Raw genomic sequence first — 23,733 nt, forward strand, 5'->3', positions numbered from 1 at the left:
TCTGCAACTTGGCCTGTCCCTGGTTCAATATGCAGAATCTCTGATGATTCTCTGCAGAATCTTACTGTGGTAAGACTCGGACTTAAAAACACTTTCCAGCAGAACAATGGACAGGGATGGAGGCGCAGAAAATTTGCCTGTTTAGGCACTCTATGCCTTCACTTCTGATTTTGAGAATGAAAAAAACATTATTATATTTGCTATTCTAAAGAAATAACACTACAATACAAAGAAAAATACTGAAAATAAAATGGCAATCTGAAATACCCCAATGTTTTCTAATATCTGAAGCTGTTGACCTCAGTTATGCTTTCTAGGCTCATCTATTCCTTATCGACAAATAAGAAATAAAAAACATATCTATTGAAACAAAAAAAAAGCAAGATTTTAGCCTACTGTCAAGGCAGAAGTAAGAAGCAAATTGACCATTCTACAGCTACTCTAACAATTCCTACAGCAATCACTTTTGTAATCATCCTTTAAAACTGTTCATTGGGAACCCCACAAATGCCTTAGAGCAGTTGCATTTTGACTTAAAAGCTGATGAATCAAAGTTAGCTAATAATGCACCAGCGACAAGTATGGAGTAAAGCTTTTCCTTGTTACAGCTGAATGTTTTTATATAAAAAATTAACAGATAGAAAGTTTGTTAAAATCATCCTAAAGTTCCTAGACAATTAAAACTAGCCACATTACACAAAAGGACTGTTCACCCCTCATGCAATTCTAAGGACATGTTTACATGGAACTTAATATATATTTATGGTCATTACTTTGTTGCATAATCCAGCACTGTTGGAACATTGGCTAAAGCTTTGTCAGATGAAGAAAAGGCAGATCATTTTATAGCTACCACACACAAAATAAAAGCTAGAAAAAGCTTTGATGCCTGCCTGGAATAACACAAGACCATTAGTGAATAAAATCCTATTAGAAACATCAGATTCTGGGGATTATCCATAATTGCTTAGCAGTTTTATTGAAAAGTAAGCCAGAACCAAGTTCAATCAAAACTCTATTTGAGAATGTCACCTATATTTAGATTTAAAGGCAGGAAATAACACAAAACCTGTCAGGAGAGCAAAAAACTGTCTTTTTTCAATGTTGTTAACATTCTTTGGCAAGTCACACATTAGATTTTTCCTTACAAAGTATTTCTGCCTTCACTCTCTCCTTACCAAATGCCTTCCCTTGAATAAGCTCAACCAGGAGTGAAGAAGACATTCAAAGCATTATCCCTCTTTTCTTTACAACTTCCAAGCTCCTCTGTGACCAGTGACCATACATCTCCTTACATCTTAGTGCATTGATTGGTATGGAACTACTCCAAATATTTTAAAATGTTTAGGGTAGAAAATAATGTTTGAAAACTGAGACATTAATTACGAGCTTCCTTTTCGAAACACAAGCATGTGTTTCCATTATGACTGCTCGTAGCTAAGAGTTGGGTGATTGGCATGTAGTGGCAAACTGATACACCAACAGCCCCAGACACCCCAGTTTTATCCTCTAGATTTTACATCCTCTTAATGTTCTAATTAGTCCATATCACATAGACCACGTATATGAAGCATCTATGCCTTTGCTATACCAAGGAATTCCTTAGTCATGAATAATATTCTTTGTTTTTCTTACCTACTTTCTGAGAGATTTCTCTGATTTCTAAGATCCAAATAGCTTATTTGACACTGGCCAATTCAGGGACAGTCAGTAAACTGCATACAGCACACTGCAAGGCATGCCACAGCTTAGGGGTTTTGATTCTTTTCACATGCAAATACATGACTATACTTAAAATAACCATCACCAGTATAAGCACTATCCACTGAGTCTTTCATGCAGACCCAGTTTAAATGTAAAACAAAATGCAGAAAAATAAAATAATAAAAGGCCACTTACATCAGCATTTTCTGCACTAAAAAAATAAAATAAAAAACAAAACAGCTTGAAAATCTGGTGCTTCCTACCACAACAATGTTAGATTTTTACAACAAGGTTTTGTGAGAATTTTCTCATCAGAAAAACTTCCTGCTAGTATCACTCACTCTCCCATAGCTGCTTCATTGATAGCACTGGAGCTATTCCAAATGCTCTTTATTACTTCAGGTAAACAAAGGTGTCAGAAATGGGTTCATAGATAAAATCATACAAAACAAACAAAAAAACTTGTGAAAGCTTAAGTAGAAATAGATAAGTGAAACAGAATCAGAGTGCAAGATACTCATGACTTTCTGAAGACAGCACACTGAAGGTGAAATGTTTCAATTGGAACTTTTCTAGCATATGAATGCCAACAGTTAAAGCAAAGACTTTGGCTAAGTCTTTTGAAGATTATTTCAAATCAGATTGAGTGTGGCTACAGATTCTAATCCCACAGCTCTGTACAGAAAATGGTTTAACTGTCTTTCTGCCATACAACTGTTTGCAACCAAGTATTAGATCTCTAAAAGTTCTTAAAGAGCATCTATTTTACCAGTAAAAATTCATTGTCTTAGACTCTGACACACTGACAATTTTTTTTGTATAATTCCCATTAATTTGAAATTCATATTTTTCATATATTAATATTATGTGTTGAGTTTTAGTGGCACCTTTTTTTAATACTTTCTTAGCAAGATAAATATGTAACACAGACAAAAATGTAACACATACCTCGAAAGTGACAGGTATATTGCGCTTCAAAGCAATTTCAAACACTACGCTGATCTCAGATTTGTTTGCATCTTTATCTTCTTCTGATTCTTTTCCTGTTTCTCCATTCTGAAAATGATGCATACATAATCACACTACAATTCTTAGAAGATCAATAAAATACAATATCCTCCTCCCCGCCATTTCTCAAAGACTTTTGAGGTCTCCTGTCAGGCTGTAAATTTGTACATCCATCTCAGCACCCCATTATCAGACATCTGCTGACTGAAGCCATATATATTGTGCTTGTGCTTCATAACAAAGGAACATATACACCTTAATTTATAAATTAATTATAGACAGCAACTATGGATGTTAGTCTTATTAATGACATGGATAACAGTTGTCTGAGTACACACTTGTGTCAAACACGAGAATCAAACAGATGCTTTGACCCATTTCTCAGGCTCTCTGTGGGTACCCCTTCTAAGCAAGGAGGAACTCTGTGCTTGTTGGCAAGTACAGAAGACTGTACTTCTCTCAGAAGAAATTCAGTCAATCAGCCCCACAGTCTGACTGGGTCACCAGGTTACAGGTGTCCTCAGCAGGTCCAGCTGCTTAATGGCCCCTCCATCAACTTCCCTCTGGGAGTTATGACCAGTGTGAAAAGGTAGTGACAGAGAACAGCTTGCTCAACATAGAACATTATTTATTTACCCATAGGAACATAACAAACAGAGAGGCAAAGAGATAAAAAAACAAAAGGCACACGAAACATTTTTCTGCCTAAAATTCAGCTTTGCTTTACTCTTCAGGTAAATCTAAATTTTCTCACACAACCATTAGCACCAGGATCAGTCAGAGTTTTGCCTTTTGCAGCTACTGCCTTTGGTGTTTGTCCCCCAGGTCACATTTCCTCAGTTCTCAGAGGCTTCACTTCCAGCTATTTTCAAACTGCAAAGCTCTGAAATACTTCAAACTGGGATCTCTCAACAACTATGTAACCTTGGCCAGGCTCCTAATTTTTTATTAGTGGAGGTAAACATCAAAGACACTTGGGCTGAATTAGGTGGATTCCTGCAGAGCTCCCATCTTACATAATAAAGTCTGATCTAAATCTTCAGCCACCAGCATAGCTACAAAATCCAGATACCACAGTTCTAAAACAACATTTAAAAAGCACTAGGTTCTTCACATTACAATGAAATTGATCCATCTTTTATCTACATTTTTTTAACTCTTAATATATTAATCTTTAAGATAACACAGGGCCAAAAATCCAACACTCGGCTACAGCAGGCAGACAAGGAACACCTTTTGCCTCATGAAATTGTTGCAAAACTTTGATTCTGAAAAAAGCCATTTACATGCCTGATATTGATCTGGAGCTAAATACAAACGAAAATATTATAAAGTTTATAGAACCTCCAGAAAAAAACCCAAAAAAGTGCTGTGCAAATAACAAGGGTAGTTACAATGAAATTATGTAGGACCTCTAGCTCATTTCATATAATGAAATTAAAGTATCACTGAAATGAAGAATGTAGATCATTACTTACAGGACAAGCAAAACATTGATTAGTTTCACTGAGAAAGATCAGCAGAGTTAAAAGAACAATATTTAAAAGTAAAAAAAAAAAAATTGGGATATAAAGAATAGGATGCTACTATTCTGTAAAAAACCTTAGTTAGAATATTACTTGATATTGTATTAAATTAAATTTGTGCTTTATAAAGGACACTGATAATCTAAAAAGATGGCAAAAAAAAGCCCAGAGAACAAACTACTGATTAGAAAAAAACAACTTTGCACTGACACTATGAAAACAATCAGTTCTACAAAAAATTCAAAAGTAATTAAGAATAATCTCTACATATGTATGTGGGACAGATTTTTGATATCTGTTGGTTACATTTAGCAAACTTAAGAAAACACCAATTAAATAGAAAATTAAGCTAAATTAATTCTAAAATAAATACCTCACAAATTATCCTTGAAATTGAGAATAATCAAACACTGGCATAATTTACATTAAATGATATAATGCCCACTGGACTGTCAGCAAGCCTTCAAGTCAAGAATGTGTAGGTTTTCTAGCTGTACTCTAGTTTAACCAGATATGTATAGTCTAAACTAGAAACTATGGTTTAAATTTTCATGATCAATACAAATATCTGTCCAGAAAATCCCTCATTGTCCCTTCTGCCCCTACAATTTAACTCCCTGCATATTTTTTCCACCAAACATAGTAGAGAACCTAAAAGTGAGTGGAGAAAAGGGAGGATCAAAGTTCAGACATTAGTACCGAGCAATAAAGTTTCAAGCCTTAGGAAGATAAAATATGTTCAGAGTGTCTCAGACACTTTGGATTTAAATTTGATCCTCATTCCCACAACTGACACTTTAATTGTAAGGCCTTTCTTAGCCTCACATCTATGAGACAGCAGAGGTGCTTTGGCAGACACACAATAGCTCTTTGTGAGAGCACATTCACCAGCAGCCCTGCCCTGTTGGCTGATTGCTTCTTGCTTCTGCTCACCTTATGCTCTTCTACACATTTGCCCAATTAGGTATTAAGGTGGAAATACTCCTTCTCAGTGGTTTAATATGGATAAAAGATTTTATCCTTTATTAAGTTTTTCTAATAAAAGGGAAAAAAAATGACAGCTTGAAATGGAAGAAGAATACACAGAAGGCTGAGTTAAGGATGGCCATGAAGGCCAAAATATCGATAGACTAAGTAAGTAACTACTGTGCTATGTTCCATGGATCCCATTCCAGTCAAGTTCACTGAGTTACTAATGGGATTACTAGATGGGTCCCAGCAGGTCTGTCCTTGCTCCCTCAGCAGCACACTCTCAGGGAGTGGGGGAGAAAGAGGCTCAAGCTCATAATGGATTTGAGGCCGGCCAGCGTATGATGTGCACTGGCTCTGACCCATGCCCGATGTTTGAGGAGCAATGAATCAATCATCTTCCACAGATAACCAAGCTGTCCAGTTTTGCTGAAGGAAATAGAATTTTACTGAGATGGACCATGTCCCATGGTGAAAGCACACCCCACCACTGCATGGTGTCCTGTGTGCACTGCATGGTGTCCTGTGGCACCAAGCAGCCCTTAAACTCTATTTCAACCAGTCTCCAGTTCTCTGGAGAGCTACACTCAGCTCTACACAGTGCAACACTTTGTACTCTATCCATCATGATCTCAGCAAAGTGTTACCTCCAGCATTCTCCAGCCACCTACAGCTCTAACCCATGAAGTGACAGAGGTGTTGTTCATGACTAACCTGCAACCAGTGCCCCTTAACCTCAGCATAACCAAGCCACAGAGATTTACTTGACTGAGAATTCAATTTAGTCTCCTTCAAACACACACCTGCTGTTGAGAACCTACAGTATCCCAAGTGGTTTTCAGCTACCCCCAGAGGTCTTGCAAGTTCTTGGCTTCTTTGACTGGGAAATGTTATTAAATTTTTGCTTTCAATTTAGAAAGATTATTCTGAGAATAATTTTTCTGTTCAGTACTTTTGATAATATGACACAACATTTTAATTTTTAAGCAGCAATGTATGCTGCTTAAAGACATAGCAGTGAAAAAGCAAGTTATTTAAAAAAAAAAAAAAAGGTTTCCTGAAGCACAGACCTGAGGTAATTTTTCTGGAATAGGCTCATTCTGAAGAGCTTGAAGGGCCTTCATTGCAGCATTATGTCTAGCAGCTTGACGAGTCTTTCCTTCACCAAAAAACTCACTGTTGCCAACAGTTAACTGGACATAGAAAATTTTAGGCACTGGGCAGTGATACCTGGAAGGAAGTCATGAAAAGAAAACAACAATACAAGTTAGGTATTTTACCTATCCATTTTATGTAAAATAGAGTAGTGTTTGGGGATAAAACATTATCTTTTCTCCCAGAATAAGACCCAGGACTCAAATGCATGGACTGTTCCTCAGCAAGGCAGTTGGTAACTCTGACAGCAGCTCCTATGTGCAAACCAGCTCCTCACCTACATTTGTGGAGATCTACAACAAGCTCTCCTGTTTATCAGCCCAACAGCCTAGCTCTGCTCTCCTCTTGGTTTGAGTCTTGAGAAGATGAAACCTAAGGAGAATCCAAAATTCCAGTGGAAGCCCTGCCGAGGAGACAACTCCTGTCCCACAGAGAAGCAGCATGGAGAAAGAAGGACTGTGAGGTTGTTCATATGAAACTTGTCATCACAGCTCAGCTCTAAGGGACAACAAAGTCAGATGACAGAGAATACACCTAGCAGAAATGGACCCTCAATTGACAAATAACTTGTTCATATTTTACAGCAATGTAAGAAACCTCAGGATTCCAGGATTCAAAAGCATGGACAAAAACAAGGTCCATCACAACAAAACTAGATTGACTCAACCCAGATTCAGTCAAACACAATACTCTATTTTCCTTATTCCCCTTAAAGGATCCTTTTTAAAGTGTGCTTTTTCCATTTTCATCTGAGGACATGGATGGCAACTTTTTAATATTACAACTTTCTGTATTTTCATTAATAAATGTAACCCAGTCATTCCAACTGTAAAACAAAATGCAAAGTTGATCAGAGAGCAGCGCACTTCAGAAGCTGACAAGTGTGAGCAAGTACTCTGGCCTCAATGTCCCTAAACTTTGTGCCTAACTCTAAAACTAGATTTATATGGGAAGAACCAAGCATAACACTGGCTCAAATATACCTCTGGCCATAGGGCCTTGGAGGAGTGATCTAAGTTGCCTCTATGACATGCAAAAAGTGGGTATTTACTTTGCTTTCTTGTTTACAGTTTAACACAGTTTACAGTTTAACACATTTACTGAGAATTATTAAGGCCTGGAAATACTTTTGCTTATGTAACATTTTCATAAAATCATATAACTCCTGCTGGAAAGGCTTCTGGAGATTACCTGGTCCAAAGCAGCATCCAGAACATGGTCAAGAGCTGAAGTTACACTGCCTTGTCCAAGGTATTGTGGAGGTCTCCAAGGATGAAGATTCCACAACATCTCTGGATGTCCTGTTCTAGTGTCAGACCACACTTTCTGGAAAACTATTACAAAGTTCCTACATGCCTAATGGAATTCAAACACTTGGCACTGATATTGTTGCAGATTTGCAGATGGAGCAAACCTTCCTGCCAATGCCAAAAAATACCGGCTTCCATCTCTTGCCATCACAGGACTCCCTCCCAGTTTCCCAGCCCAACCAGCAGTGACTCTCCCTGCTCCTCCTTTGGTATGGCTGGGAATTCATGCTCTTGTACTTGCAGGGTCTTAGAGAGGATCCAAGTGATCTCTCACTCATTTGATCTAGTGATGTCAGCAGTTTGTTGACATCTTCCTGCATCTTCTTTATTGGCAACACAAATCCTCAGACATGGCACACGTCCTGCAGACAAGACCACAATCTCTACAGCCTGGCTAGAGCTCTGGAGCTAGCTCTGACTCAAGGTCTCTGATGTAACAGGAGAGCTGCTCCAGATGGTGCTAGGAACTGTGCCAGGTAGTGCATCACCAGCTCTGCTGAGCACAACCCCCTCCTCAGCAGAGTTTCCAACTCCCTTCTGCATCTTCTGCTGTGCAATCTGCTGTGCCTGCTGGCTCTCTCTGGGAGCAGTGCTCTGGGCCCTGCACTTACACGTGTTCTTCCCCAGTACCTGCTGAGAGGGTGCTTGACCCTCTCTAATCAGATGACTGGAAGGAAAGTTCAGTGCAGCTTTTGGCCAGGAGCAGCTGACAAAGCTTACTGGCAGCTGCTAGAGCTTACCAGAAGCCACAGCCTCCTGTAGTTCTCTTTTCCCTGCAGCAACAGGTACTCTCAAGTTCCTTGAAGAGTTCCAGGAATCTTCCCACCATCCCAGAAGATGCAGGACTGGAAATGGCTGCCTGTGTTGGCTGCTGCTTAGCACAAGACAAGCTGTGTCATGCAAAAGCAGTAGACACCTTGATAGCATGTCCCACCTCATTACTTCACAATCCTCTTTAAAGAGAAAAAAATGAGGTAGTGCTGTTAGCAACTACCTAGATTTAGGAAAAATACAATATCCATCAGAAGTTCCTGTTTCCTGCTGAGTTACTAGACCTACCTTTGTCCCCACTGCCTGCAAAGGAGGAAAGCACATGAACTTAATCCACTTTATAAACTCAAATCCCACAACAAGCCTTCTCTTTTTCGCTCTCCCCTCCCCACCTTTTCATTTAAAGAGTGTTTAGGGAGCTATTTATGTGATAATAAGGAAAAATGATATTCAGCCTGTGGCTCTAGAGCCTCATGCAGCTCTTTGGCATCACCAGAATGATTAGGCTTTTACATGGTTTTGATTAAATTTTTCTTGCTCTCCTTGGCCTCAAGCAGAGTTGTAACACAGCAGTGATAATATGAGCATTGCCAGGAAAGTGCAAAGGAACACCTGAAATCCTCAGAAAATGAATGAAATCTGTGAGGCTACTGGCTTCTCTACAACAAGGAGCATGTCAAAGGAAACAACACCCTGCTCTTTTCAGTGAGGACAGAGACTGTATTAACAAAAGCCTCAAAAGCAATCATAGTGTTGCAGTCTGCAAGTACAGTGTGACAACTAAACTGAGTTTTAATAATGAATGATTCTGCATCCTAAAGATGTACATAAGAGCAAGCCCATGCAAAGGCAAAGTTCTGTATCTTGATCATTAACAAACCTTTCTAGTATACTATATATGAGTTATCAGAAAAGGGTGAAAGCATTAACAATCTTTGGAATATTTATACAGAATTTAGTGATTATTCTGCAATAATCTACCAGCACAATATTTTCCATCATAAGAACATCTACTCATCAGCTCAGTCCTCTGTCCTACTCCTCAGTCCTCTGCCACTCTGTTCAGCTACAGAACTGAAATAGTCAGGATTTCAAACAGTAACACCTCACATATGGACTCATTAGGTCTCTAAAAGTTTTTTAATTATCTTCATTTAGAAAATATGCATCTTCCTGCATTCTACATGGCAGCTACAAATGCTAGGGTTTTCCTTGGAGAAAATTCTTATGTAAAAGAGATTTTCAGATGATACTGGCACACTCCTCAGAACATAAGCTGACCAACACAGCCAAATTACAGAAGATTGTAAGACTAGAAGACAACAGAACGGCATGTGAAATGATACGTTCAGTTGGAAGAAAACAAAGTGTGATAACAGATAATACACATTCAGTCACATATTACCTATAAAAACAAGTTCATTTTCATCTGGCTGTTCTAGACTTTTGAGATTCTTAAAAAGATTCTTCAAATAAGAGGTCTGGAAAGCTGGATCCCTTTATTCCCTTTAAGTTCACAGCATCTAAAATCTACTTTTTAGCTAATGCCACTAGAATAGTCAACCTGAAAAGGGGTATTTGCTCTATGAATGTGACCTTGATGTCAAGTTTCAGCAATGAGTAAATATTTACAACTAGTTATAAACCCCTAAAAATAGGGGTTCATAACAGAAATGCTGACAGACCTCAACTAAGTTGGTGTGAGTGGGCGCCACTATAATTAAATAAATCACCAAGGTCTGCTGACAATTAGAAAACTCATTTTGGTTTGCCACAGAGACAAACAAAAATTCTGTTCATTATAATTTTACTGGAATATGATGTCATAACATGTAAGCATACTGAAACAATCTGCTGCTTTTCTAGCCAAAATATTAATTGCATACTAAGGAGCCCTTGGGGCCTCTTCCTTTTTGGCCATCAAATCCACACACACAAAGACAAATAAAGTATTACTTATGTGTTCATACTGCATTTCCTGCATTTCTCTGGATTCCTCAGTGGCATAAATGTTTTTAATAAATATTGTTACCTTCTTCTTAGAAAGGGAAAAAAAGCAAGTGCACGATGCAGCTCACAGAAATCAGGAAGTTTATTTCAATTTAGCCTCATGCTAAAATGTCAGTGAAGTTTTCTCTAATTTCTAATGGTCAACATATTCTTAAACTAAGTAAAAAAGAACCAGTAAACCCAATTACTTCCCCACTACACAAGTGTTACAGGAAGTATTACCCTATTCCCATTCCATAACATTAGCAAAGTGAAGAGGAACTGGGACCATATTTCAGTGGCCAAGATAAAGGCCACTAAAATATTACCTACAACACCGAATGGGAAAGTCATTCTTCAGATGCCAGCTCTGTTGAAAGGGTCACTCTCTGCACTTTTTCAGCCTGGCTCCTTTTTCATAAGAAGTCAATCAAGCTAGCAGCCCTCCTGGCACTGTTTAATCAGGAGAATGCTGTGAGCTTTGTGAGCAGAGGGATAGAGAGCCACAGACCATGCAGGGGAGTAGGAAAGAGCATTTGCTGTGAACAACATTTTCTCTGAAACATTTGAAATTTCTCTAGGGGAGCAAGTTGCTTCGTGCAGCTGTTCCTTGGCCATATCCTATTTTCCTAAGCAGTCCATTAGCCACGTGCATTTCTTACAGATGTGAGTTCTATGGTTTGAAGAAGGAAACATCCACTTCTGTCACTTTTGTCTCCACACAGTGAACCTCCTGGTTCTTTCAGCAGATCCACAACAACACCTGGGAACAAAGAGGCTCTCTTTTCCAAGTACCCCTTTTGAGAGCTACAGTCCATTATTCTTGAACTGTGTCTACTACAGACTAGGCTGATCAAGCAGAGCCTATAGATGAAGCCTTGTTGCTCTAGTTCCAGGAAGGATTTTGCTCAGAGGCTCTTGTCCTGCTGGGGGACTTTAACAACCCTGACATCTGCTGGGAAAGTAGCAGGGTGAGCTGTAGGCAATCCAGGAGACTTTTGGAATGCATGCAGGATAACTTCTTCACCAGCCTGATTAAACAGAGAATTTAGGGTGAAAAAGAGAATATATCACCCCTAGAAGGAGGATCTGGTAACTTGAGAGGACTATAAGGATGTTGCAAGGTCATCAAGGGAGAAAATTGGAAGGACCAAAGCCCAACTAGAACTTGATTTAGCCACTATAGTTTAAGACAACAAAAAAAGTTTCTATAAATACATTGTCAGCAAAAGGAAGGTCTTCAGCATTTGTTAAATGCAGAGAGTAGTGACAGGGGATGAGGAAAAGGCAGAGATACCAAATGCCTTCTTTGCCTCAGTCTTTAATATCAAGACCAGCTGTCCTCAGAATATCCAGGCCCCAGAGCTAGCAGTTGGTGATGGGGAGCTGAGTAAAGCCCCTGTAAATGAGGAGGAGATGGTTAGTGACCCGCTATGCTGACTAAACACCCACAAGACTATGGGCACAGATGGGATCTACCCCAGAGTCATGGAGGAACTGGTGAATTCCAAAAGATTCTCTCCAATCTAAAAGCAGTTCTGGTCAACTGAAGAAGTTCCAGCTGACTGGAATTAGCAAATGTAACACCCATCTACAAGAAGGGCTGGAAGGATGATCTGGGGAACAACAGGCCTGTCAGCCTGACCTCAGTTCCAGGCAAGGTTATGAAAGAGATCATCCAGGGTGACATTGCATAGCACATACAAGACAAGAGGATCAAGACCAGCCAAAATGGATTTACAAAAGGAAAGCCCTGCTTGACCAGCCTGATCTCCATCTGTGACAAAGTGGCTCACCTTAGTAGATGACAGAAAGGCTGTGGATGTCATCTACCTGGATTTCAGTAAAGCCTTTGACACTATTTCCTACACCATCCTCCTAGAAAAACTGTCTTCTTGCAGCATGGATGGGTGGACTCTCTGATGGCTAAAACCTGGCTGGATGGCTGGGCCCAGAGATTTGTAGTGAATGGAGCTAAATCCAGTTGGCAGCCAGTTGCTAGTGGTGTTCTCCAAGGCACAGTTTTGGGGCTGGCCCTGTTTAATCTCTGTTTAATCTCTTTACTGATGATCTGGATGTAGCGACTGAGTGCAGTAAATTTGCCAGTGACACTCAGCTGGGTGTGGCTCTGCTGGAGGGTAGGAAGGCTCTGCAGAGAGACCTGCACAGACAATCAGTGGGCTAAGGATGACTGCATGAGGTTCACTAAGGCAAAGGGCCGAGTCCCGCACTTACAACTACCCCATGCAGCGCTACAGGCTGCAGGAGGAGCTGCTCAGCACAAAGGGACTTGGCAGTGCTGGTTGACAGCTGCCTGAATAAGAGCCAGCAGAATGTCCAGGTGGCCAAGAAGGCCAATGGCATCTGTATCAATAGTGTAGCCAGCAGGACTAGGGAACGCCCCTGTACTCAGCATTGGTGAGGCCATACCCCAAGTACTGTGTTCAGCTTAGGGTCCCTCAGTTTGAGGAGCTGGAGCATGTCCAGTGAAGCACAACAAGGTTCATGAAAGGTCTAGAAAATGTGTTCTTATGAGGAACAGCCAAGGGAGCTGAGTTTGTTTAGACTCAAGAAGAGGAAATGGCTTTAAGCTGAGACAGGGGCAATTGGGATTGGATGTTAGGAAAAAAAAAATCATGATCAGGGTGGTGAGGTATTGGAATAGGTTGCCCAGGGAGGTGGTGGTGTGACCATCCCTGGAGGTGTTCAAGAGGCACTGGATGTTGGGGTTTAGTGGTATAAGAGTGGTAGTCGTGCATTGATATTGTAATTGATGATCTTAAAGGTTTCGTCCCACCTTGATGATTCTACTTTATGATTCCTGAACCAAGTAATAGACAGCCCTACCAGAGGGGATGATACTGGATCTGTTGGTCACCAATGCAAGCTAATGAGGGACATCAAGACTGGAGGCAGCCTGGGCTACAGTGGCCAGTGAACTTGGTGTAGTTCCAGTCCTGAGGGATATGGGTCAGATAAAGAGTAAACTCAGGCTCCTGAATCTTAGGAAAGCTAACTTCCATATATTCAAGGAGATAATCAATAGGGTCCCTTGTGAGACTGCCCTCAGCGACAAGAGAGCAGAACAGAGCTGGCAGATCTTTAGTGAAGTCTTCCATGGAGCACAAGAGCTAGCAATTCCCAGGAACAAGAAATTGATCAAGAAAAACAAGAGATCTGTGTGGCTGTGTGGCTTCTTTCTCTTTAGCCAAACTAATGAGAAAGAAGCAAGTGCAGAGGCATGGAAACGAGGACAGGTAACCTGGGAAGAGTATTGAGATGAAGAACAGTTGTACAGGGATGGGGCGAGGAGGGCCAAAGTGAAGCTGGAACTGAACCTGGCAAGGGATGTAAAGAATAACAAGAGGGGCATCTACAAGTATGTTAACCAGAAAAGAAAGGTCAAAGAAAGTGCTCCCTGCTGAAAAACAGTGCTGGAAAACTGGCAACAACAAGTGAAGAGAAGGCTGAGGTACTCAACAACTTTTTTTGCCAGTCTTCAATGGCAACCTCTCTCACACCACCAAAGTCTCTATTGTAAGGAAAGGTCAGATTCATGACCACCTGAGGAACCTGAATATAAACCTGAATATAAGTGTAAAGTTTCTGGGACCTGATGGGCTGCAACAGAGTCCTGAGGGGAATAAGTGGATTTAGTCACCAAGCCACTCTCCACAATATCCCACTCTCTAAACTGGAAAGAACCACATCTGATGAATGGACTGTTAGATGGATAAGAAAGTGTTTGGACAGTGCAGCATGAATGTAGCAGTTAGTGTCCCTGTCCTGATGGACATCAGTGACAAGTGGTGTTCCTCAAGGATCTGTATTGGGACTGATGTTATTTAATATCTACATTTATAACATGGACAAAGGGATCAAGTGCACCCTCAGCCAGTTTGTACATGACACCAAGGTGAGTGGGGAGGTTGTCACACGTGAGGGATGGGATGCCATCCACAGGAACCTGGGCAAGCTCAATAAACGGGCCCATAGGAATCTCATGAGATTTAACAAGACCAAGTGCACAGTGCTACACTGGGTAGAGGTGATCCCTGGTATCAGCACAGACTGGGGGATGAACAGATTGAGAGCAGCTCTCCCAAGAAGGACTGGAGGGTGCTGGTGTGTGAGAGGCTGGACATGAGTAGGAAATTCTTTACTGTCAGGGTGGTGAGGCACTGGAACAGGTTGCATAGAGCAACCTGGTGTAGGTGGAAGGTGTTCCCACCTATGGCAGGGGGTTGGAACAAGATGATCTTTGAGATCCCTTCCAACCTAAACCATTCTATGATTCTATGATGAATTACTCTGGCTGTTCTCTTCTAGCTTACTTTCACATCCTCCAAAAACATTTTTAATGTAAAGTGAGCAAGGCACACACTGTGTATCATTTTTAGCCACAGACATCCCTTATTTGAATGCTGACCTCCTCCCAGCTACCTAGATGTGAATTAAAAGAAGAAAACTCATGTATACTTGTCCAAGATTATTATTCATTCAAAGGCTGGTGCTAAATCATAAGTCAAATCTTTTAAACTTTAAGTGAATTTAATTAATTCTGAATAATTGAGTATTTTTTCTCTATTTAGTATTTGCTATGGTCATTTATGAAACCAATTTTGACCTAGTTATAGAAAATCCCTAAGCAAAAGAATGTTTAAGTGACTATGTAAGAATTGTAAAGAAAACCATGTGATGGAAACATATTATTAACAGAAAGACATTCAAAAGCATCTGTCCATTTTTTTTAAAAATAGTCAGAAAACATAACAAAGATGCTTTCCATTTTAAAACATAGAAATGCCTTCTCTATTTCAAATGAAAGAATGCAAGAAAATCCCACATTAAGCAGTCAAGATCCATGAGTTGCAGGCAACTGCATAATGTAATCCTCCTTATCTGTTAAGGTCTATTAGAAAACAAATGAGATTACTTGCTTCTGCTGAGAGGATGATCTAGAAGCTGAGTTGATACTTAGGAATCTCCTACTGTTCACCTTGGCTATACTTTCACATACATTATTTTGTTTTGTGTCAATACTGTCCTATAACTTATATAGTTTATTTATTTTTCAGTTGTTTACCCTCCAAGATGAGCTTTCCTACTCCCTGTCAGCCTTTGCTTTGAAAGGGAACAAGTTAAAGTATTTCAGAACTCTTCTGTATAAAAGGCTACCCACTGTCTTGATCATCCTTCACAGCCCTTCCCCATACTTGCTCCCGTTGTGAAATACAAAAGCCAAGAATGATAGACCACATATCAATAAAAGGCAAACAGTGTTCTGTATAATAGGAGTACTTATGTATCTATGCCAGAAATATCTTGCTCAACACATCTTAAAAATCACATTTTCCTCTCCACTAATTCAACCACATTAGTTCTTCTCAGATTCTCTTGCAAATACTTAATAATATAACACTTCTGTTCTGTGGTTTTCAACTGAATAACCCTCAGGTGACAACAGAGTTAGTACTACTAGTGCCTCTATTAATAATCTTCCATTTTAGACTGGAAAGTCTAGTCTTGTTGCATTTCTAATACATCAGTCCTCTCTATCACCCAAGTCTTCCTGCCTATCTTGACCTTTCTGTGTATCAATGATGCCTTCTACATCTCATGAACATTTTCCTACTTCTTGTGCAAACACACTTAACAAAAATAGCTTAAAAGGTTGATTCTAAAACTGGAAGAACTCTACCTAATAATCTTCCTCTTAGCTTGACTTTTAATATTGCTGATTATTCTTCTTTTCTTTCCCCCTCTGCATTTCTTACACAAATCCCCTTCTCCTTCAGTTTAATGAAAACATTATCCTTATCTAATGCAATAAAATGCTTAACTGAATCCCACAAATATAAGATTTACTTTACTCTCTTTACTTAAAAAATGAGGTGGCACATAACATGTAAGGTTAACACATTAGTCATACACAATCTACCTTTAATACACAGTAATTTCAAGTTGAGTTTTATACCTTTCTGTCCGTCTTTATTTATACTTTCTTTTAAACTTTGTTATGAGTCTAGGAATTTTTCATGAAGCTAATGATAATTCCCTTTTCTATTCTTTTTTCTTTTCCTGAGCTAGAGGCTATGTATTTCCTTCAAGCAGCATGAGTAACTTAGTACAAAAAAGAATTTACTCATATTTCCACGATCACAATATCGAAACATTCCTGAGTGAAAAACAAGAGGGAGGAGGATTCAGTTTAACATAACATTAACTAATCTGGAATCTTCCCAGCAGAATTTGTGATGACAAGACAATAATATTGCCACATCGCTGTTTCTCCGAATTCCAAGTTGCTCAATAGACATTTGACTGAAATAAATAGTTCAATATTTACTCTCTGCATTTATCACTACTTTGTTTACCATTTATAGCAAATATGTACAACAAGAAGTAAAAAATAAAACTGTTGCTCATTACAAGTAATTAGAAGAAACCAACAGAAAGCTATAGACACTTTAAGTTTAGGAGTTTGAACCATCATGGATTAAGCTGACAAGTAATAGAGCAAACATACTGAACTAGCTGTGGAGCACTACTTTTAGAGTAATTTCAAATCTCTGCTTCCAGTATGATTGCTCTCTGTCCTTCAACTAAAACCCCTGGAGTTAAGATGAAGCACTTGTCAAAGTTCCAGAAGGGTCTCAAAACCAGCCCAAGTACTCTCTCTTAAAGAGAAACTAGTGCAAGAGATATGTAAGGAGAAAAAAAAAAAAAAAAAAAAAAAAAAAAAAAAAAAAACTAACAAAAAAGGCTAAGAAGAAGTAATAGGGAAAAAACCAGGAAAAATGATGATGAGAAAAACCTCCCAAAGTACTGTATACTGAAGACTAAGGTAGAAAAAACAAGTGAAAACCAGCAGAATCAATATGAGAAAATGGAACAAAATTTTATGATCCTCTGAAGAAGTATTTTTACCTATCAACTGAATAACTAAGTAATGAAAATGGTCTACAAAACGTCAACTTATTCTTGACTGTAAAAATAGCACAAATAATACAGGAATATAACAAGAATACTGCCTCCAGAGTTAAAGACATTGGAAAATGTCAAGTGGACAGTGCTGAAATGGAGTTGGGGGCTGGGGGAAGGAAAATATAAATACCAGGAAAAAGAAAATATTCTTTTCTGTGACACAAAACCAAGTATAATAAGAACAAAAGGGAAAAACATAATGAAGCTGTGATGTACACTGTATATTTCAGAGGTTAAAGCAGACATCCAGAAGACAAACATCTCATACTCTTATCTACTTCAACTCATAAAGTTTCCCATGAACTGTATTACTCACTAATCTTTACAAGTATGCAGAGTGGTTACTGAGAATGCTGTCCAAATAGCCATTACAGTAAAAGAACATAAACAATGCTGAATATCTGACTGCAGAATCATTTTCTTTTTACATAAGAAACTCATGTCAAAAAAAAAATCATGTCACTTGCCAGCCTAGACACGAAGTAAATGAGAGAATGAAGTATCTCACTTATTTCATTTTATCATATACTTATGCCAGTAATGTAATACTAATAAAAGTGTTACTAGTAAAACCATTTCAGGGCTAGGAGTTCACAGGAATTAATTAACCTGAAAGAGGAAGAAGGTCCACAGAGGAAGAAGGCTCAAGAAAGCTCACAAAGTGATTCTCACCATTCAAATAATTAGTGTGTACTGTTCTACATTCTTTTCCCACTTTGAGGAATGTAAACATACAGGAATTAAATTGCGTTATCATGAGTAAGAAATTTAACCTATCACTTTAAAACTGGAAATTGCAGGATTGAAAGCAAGAACACGCTGAAAAAGCACACTTAATTCTGATTTAATAAGCCACTCCTCAGCAGATGAGTGCAGTTAATTGATGATGCACACTCCCCTACCTTGCTAGTTATCAGCTCTGCAACCTCTAAAAACGGCCATGCAGGGCCAGCTAAAGCTTCTATCCAGAAATCTTCTCCTCTGTGCCATCAGACTTGCAAAGAAATGTGAGAGAGCTTGGTCAATTGCAAAGCGAGAATTGCCCTGCGCATCATATCAGAATGCTGACAAAAAAGTGGATGGCCTTAAGAAGGAGGATTTATCTCCACCTGGAAGGGGAAAGGAAGGTGTCTCTTAATTAACCATAGAGAAGATTGTAAAGAGCCAAAAGGTGAGAAACCAAAAATTATTGGTGAAGCTTTTCAGTGCTTAGATTCCTTTCTACTGAAAAGCATTAAAAGTGCAGATTTCCTAGGGAAGAAGACATAATATCCTTTAATATTCTTTTTTATTATTAAATATTATTTTTCAATCTTTTAATGGATTTACACCAGTGACTGACAAGAAAATAGCAAGTCACTGCTAATAAAAATGCATACATAATGCAACGAGACTGCCACAGTAGTGGTCACCAAAGCACAATGACTGATCTCAGTTGGTCCAGTGAATAAAATTTAGTACTGAATATTAACAAAGAAAAAAAAAGTAGATCACATTAGATCAGTACACTAAAATACAAAGCTACAGACTTTCTAAAAGGTAGGAAACACAAGAAAAGTTTACAAAATGGGGTGGAATTGTATTGTAGAAAAGAGGAACTCAAAAGAAGTCTTGAAGGACAGAGATACCAAAGACTGTTAAAATGGAATAATAGAATTATTTAGGTTGGAAAAGACCTCTAAGACAATTGATTTCAACCATTAACCCAGCACTAACAAGTACACCACTAAACCATTTCATGAAGTGAAATTAAATCCCTCCTGCAGTGGTGACTGAAGCACTTCCCTGGACAGCCTGTTCTATTGCTTGACAACTCTTTTTGTAAAGAAATTCCTCATAGCACATGAAATGGTTAGTACAATGGTTATTACAATGTTTGACTTAGCTAAACAAGGTCAGCATAGAGATTACCTTTACTGAAGGGAACCAAGGCTCTGCTGCTGATGTCCACCTCCTTGAGAATTCTCATTTCTGTTTCCCTGACACTAGTGTCACACTTGAATCTAAATAAATAATGTGATTAGATTCCACATTCTCCTCTGTCGTGGAACAGAACCTCAAAGCTACATTGGGCTGGTTTTTGTCCAGAGATTATTTCCCTTTTAATCATAACACTGAGGGATTCAGCCCCATTTTAGTAAAACATTTCAGCCAAACAAATTTTAGTGCCAAAGTACCTGATGAGCACCTGTGAGTGCACCTATCCTTTCTGTGATGGTAAAAACCAACTTAAACTGGCATTCTTCTTTAAAATACCCTATAAAGACATGGAGATCTTTGGAAGATCCTGTGAACTGGCATTTCAGAAGAGATGTTGACTGTATTTTTCTTTCACAGACCACAAGCACCCACCAAAATCAATATAATAGACAAGATGTGAAGAGAAACTATAACACAGTGATTGCTGGTGAAAAGTTCTGCCTTCAGACTGCACATATTCTGTTCCAAAAGAATCTTTAAAAACTTCCTTCACAATATTTAATACTTCCTCATTCTGTGGCAGAACTTTCATTTCAAAAGTGACAAAGACCTTGTAGGGATAGACTACAACTCCAGTCAGATCTTACAGAGTTATAAGCTGTTAAAAAAATTAGCTACTAGCCTTTCTGCTTGCTTCCCTCAGGAAAATTATGGCAACCTCTCAAAATAAAGTTTGAGCTCTAAGAGCAGTTCACCTCTGTCATTACCAAAACAAGCAGGCAAAGGAAAGAGAATATATTTACTGGTAACCAATATTCAGGCTCTGGACACAGCAGAAAGGCCATAAGAAGAAAGGAGGCCACACAAGCTTGTTTCCTTGAACTCACTATCTCACAGGCGTCCCATCTGAAATACCCTTAGTTCTGCAGAAGTACAGGAACAAGATAAGGGTGAATAAAAAGCTAACTGTGTGGAAAGAACAAACACACCCAAAATATTCCTGCTCCTGGAGGAGCATTCTGAATCAGTGCTTGTTTTCATACATACCAACCAGACTAGTCTTCTGTCCATATCCTGAAAGTAAAGTTGGCTGTGTTAAAGGCAGGCTAGAGAAAGAACACCCAGTGAGTTGCAAAGCCAACAGACTGAAGCGATTCACAAGGTGCTAGGGCAGACTGTTGGCTCTGAGGATCTTTGGATCAGAAGGTTTACAGGAAGTCTCTCAGGTGGAAGGGCAGTGTTGAAAGACAAACATTAGGAAACCAAAGATAAGGATTGTATTACCCTTCTTTATGTTTTCAGCCTCTGTAAGAACACGAAAAATCACATCTGAAACTTGGGAGACACATCTGGAGCCAGATATATTTCCTCCAGACCAGAGAAAAATCTGAGGAAGTTAAAGACCCAAAATAAAGAACACTGTGCACTGAAGAAGCTTCAGGAGAATTAGTCAAAACATGAGCCAAGGACCACAGAAGGCAAGGGCAGCCCTCTTAGCAGATAGAGCAAGAAAGCAAGTGGTCTGGGAATGTCACTATATCCTGAAAGAAAATGAATAAAAATACTAATTAAGAAAAGATTGAAGCACTAGGGATTAAGAGCTCCTTTACAAATAGGGCCAAGAGGTCACTGACAAAACTACTTCATCTTGAGCAAAGAGTGTTTAGAATGCTGCAATACTGTAAAACGCCATGCTTGATGCATCACATTATAGGCACAAAGAGCAATGAAGCATCTAGAATGCTCTACATTTAAGGTTAAAAAGATTTTAATGATACCAGGTAAGTGCATTGACTTGGAGAATGAAGAGACACTGTACTTGGAACACTAACCTCAAACCTTGCTCTCTATTCTGTCACCTTGATTTTTAGCCTACATAACATTATTCTAACAGCTGTCAGCGTAATGTTGTAAATACACTTAAGAGTATATATGTTATTGATCCCTTCGAGGTTAAATGTAGCCATTAATGCAGTGGATGGCAGTGACAGGATGCATTTGTCGGAAGGATTACACACACCCTGTGCCAGGAGACCTCACCCAACCCCATTTTGTGTGCATTGTGCAGGGTGAGGGGACTGCAGAAAAATCAATCTTGGACAGAATTTAGTGGAAACTGTAGATTCCATAGCAGAATCTGGGTTTTCTGATCCCAGATACTCTGTATTTTTAAGATTTAAAACATTGTAAAAATTAAACATTAGCTGTCAAAAATTTTACTGCAGGAATAAATATCCTCTGCCACTTAAGGAATCTTATTTTGTTTTAAGCCAACCATATAATCACTATTGTCTAAACTGATAGCTACTGGCAATGGCAAAGCTCATCACCTGCAAGCTCCCTTGCCACTGTTCTTTTGGGAAAACTATCTTAAGACAAACAGATGTTTCTGCTGTTTTAAACCAACAGGAAATGGACTGACTTTCTCCCTTTTCCTTTCCTAGAAACAGATACTAGCAAAGAAAAATCTTAGCACAGCTGTACTCAACACTTTTCTTGTAACAATATGTCTGTGTGGGAGGCAGGCAACTAGTGGGAACAAACAGGCCAGGGGAAGTGAAATGTAGCATGCAGAAGATGAACATAAAGAATTAATTTCAAAGTCTGTGACTGGATTATTACACCATAATGCCAATGCACTAGTAGGGGAAATAAAAGGGTGATGTACAAGGCTTTGCTTTAAGATATGATCTGAATCCTATCTCAACTGGTAATGTACACAACTGAATTAAGTATCAGCTGGCAATCTCAGTCCCTTACAAGCAAATAGATGTTCAAATAATCTGAAAGCTTCTTTAGTACAAATAGACTGCAGGTTTAGTGGCCAAGTTGTTGCCTTATCTTTAAGGAAATGTCTTTAGGGCAGGCCTGAGGAATGAATTAATGTGATGAAATGCAGAATTCATGCTTTGTGCAGATAAACCAAACACTTAATTGTCACTGCTGGCAAACTGGCATCCTTTACTTGCACTAGATTTACATAAAAAAGGAAAACTGCCATTGAAGCTACTGCATTTGAGCCTCAATTATTATAGAAGAGGAAAACTTGAACAAAATTATGAGACAAAGCCTTGCAGAAAACCTGGATTTAATTGATTTGTGCTGGAATTATGACATTTTAAAGTCATGAAAAGCTTCAGAATAGAAAAAGGCAACTTTTTTGAGAGTGCTTTTGCTGAGAAATTCTTGCACAAATTCATGCTGCCATCTAATGGTCTAAATCAGCTATTTCCAGCTGAATAATTAAATCTGAACAATCACTTGCATTATTCTTTGGACTATTGTTTATTTCCATCCGTTTTAATCCTTTGAAATTGATATCTGTTGTTCAGAATTAAATAACAGCATATTTAAAGAGATATAACCTATTTTTAAAAAACTTTTAATTTCTATTTCCAAGTAGTTTTTAATATTTCTTCCAAGGTTTTTTTCCCAAACTCCTGAGAGCAGGGTGAGGAATGTAGAGAGGAGTTGTTGCAAAGTCAGTCAGTAAACATTTTTATCATCACATCTCTCAAGCCTTAAAATACAAATTTTAAGGACAGAATTTTGCAACATTGAATGGAAATACAGGCAAGCACCTCTGACTCTGGCTTCTTTGGGGGAAGAATGTTGTACTCTATGGCTAAGGTCTGAAGCTGACAACTGTAGCAAAGTAAAAATCCCTCTGGCACCCCACACTGCTCCCCCACAAACCAAGAGATTTGTTTGCTGTGATCAGTTCAACACAACAAGCTCCAGGAGTGAGGGTTCACTTCACGTGGGGAACAAGGGCACTGGTCTCCACAGCCAAACAGCTTCTTGCAGCAAGGCAGCACTTTATTCAATCAAAAGCAATTCCGTGCTTGCATGCCTGCCTCTCCTCAAAACTGCTGTTACCCAGATATGTCCCTAAAGAGTTTGTTCTTTTAATACTTTTCTCTCCCACTTCTCTCTGGGGAGAGATTTTTGTCTTTTTTTCAGTCCTTCCACTGCGACAGTCGAATTACTCCCACAATAGCACTCATAAAATTATTGCAAATCAACATTCTTAGGATTATTTCTCAGAGCAGGATTCAGCCTTACATTCAGATGCCTAAATTTAGGTATTTAGTTAATGTGTAGACACTAAGTTGCTATAAAAGTGAAGCTCTGGAGAGATCCATACAAAACATAGACAATCTAGCTTAAGGCATGACAAACAGCATTCTGGACTAGGAATTGTTCTGCCTAATCCTTCCACTGGTTATAAGGGGAGACTGAGACTCTCTAATGCACAGGCAGAGACTATTTGAAAGGCATCTGAGCTTGGATCCAAATCCTACCAGCACCCTAAAGAACTGCACCAACTGCACCTAGCTGACTGAACTCAAACACACAGTAGAACTTGAGATGCAGTCATGTACCTAAAACAT

The 23,733-nt window shown here is 39.0% G+C and overlaps 1 protein-coding gene across 5 annotated transcripts in view; it reads right to left on the bottom strand.

Moving 5' to 3' along the window:
* STAU2 (staufen double-stranded RNA binding protein 2) overlaps positions 1 to 23,733 on the bottom strand; it is a 171,170-nt gene that overhangs the window by 112,302 nt on the left and 35,135 nt on the right. For all 5 annotated transcript variants that reach the window (XM_059474272.1, XM_059474256.1, XM_059474238.1 and 2 more), the window contains 2 exons: positions 6,278 to 6,437; positions 2,653 to 2,760 (listed from right to left, as the gene is read on the bottom strand). In XM_059474272.1, coding sequence (XP_059330255.1) covers positions 2,653 to 2,760; positions 6,278 to 6,437 — 268 coding nt within the window. The remainder of the gene's footprint in view (positions 1 to 2,652; positions 2,761 to 6,277; positions 6,438 to 23,733) is intronic.

The sequence above is a fragment of the Ammospiza nelsoni genome, chromosome 1, assembly GCF_027579445.1.
Source record: "Ammospiza nelsoni isolate bAmmNel1 chromosome 1, bAmmNel1.pri, whole genome shotgun sequence".
Lineage (NCBI taxonomy): Eukaryota > Metazoa > Chordata > Aves > Passeriformes > Passerellidae > Ammospiza > Ammospiza nelsoni.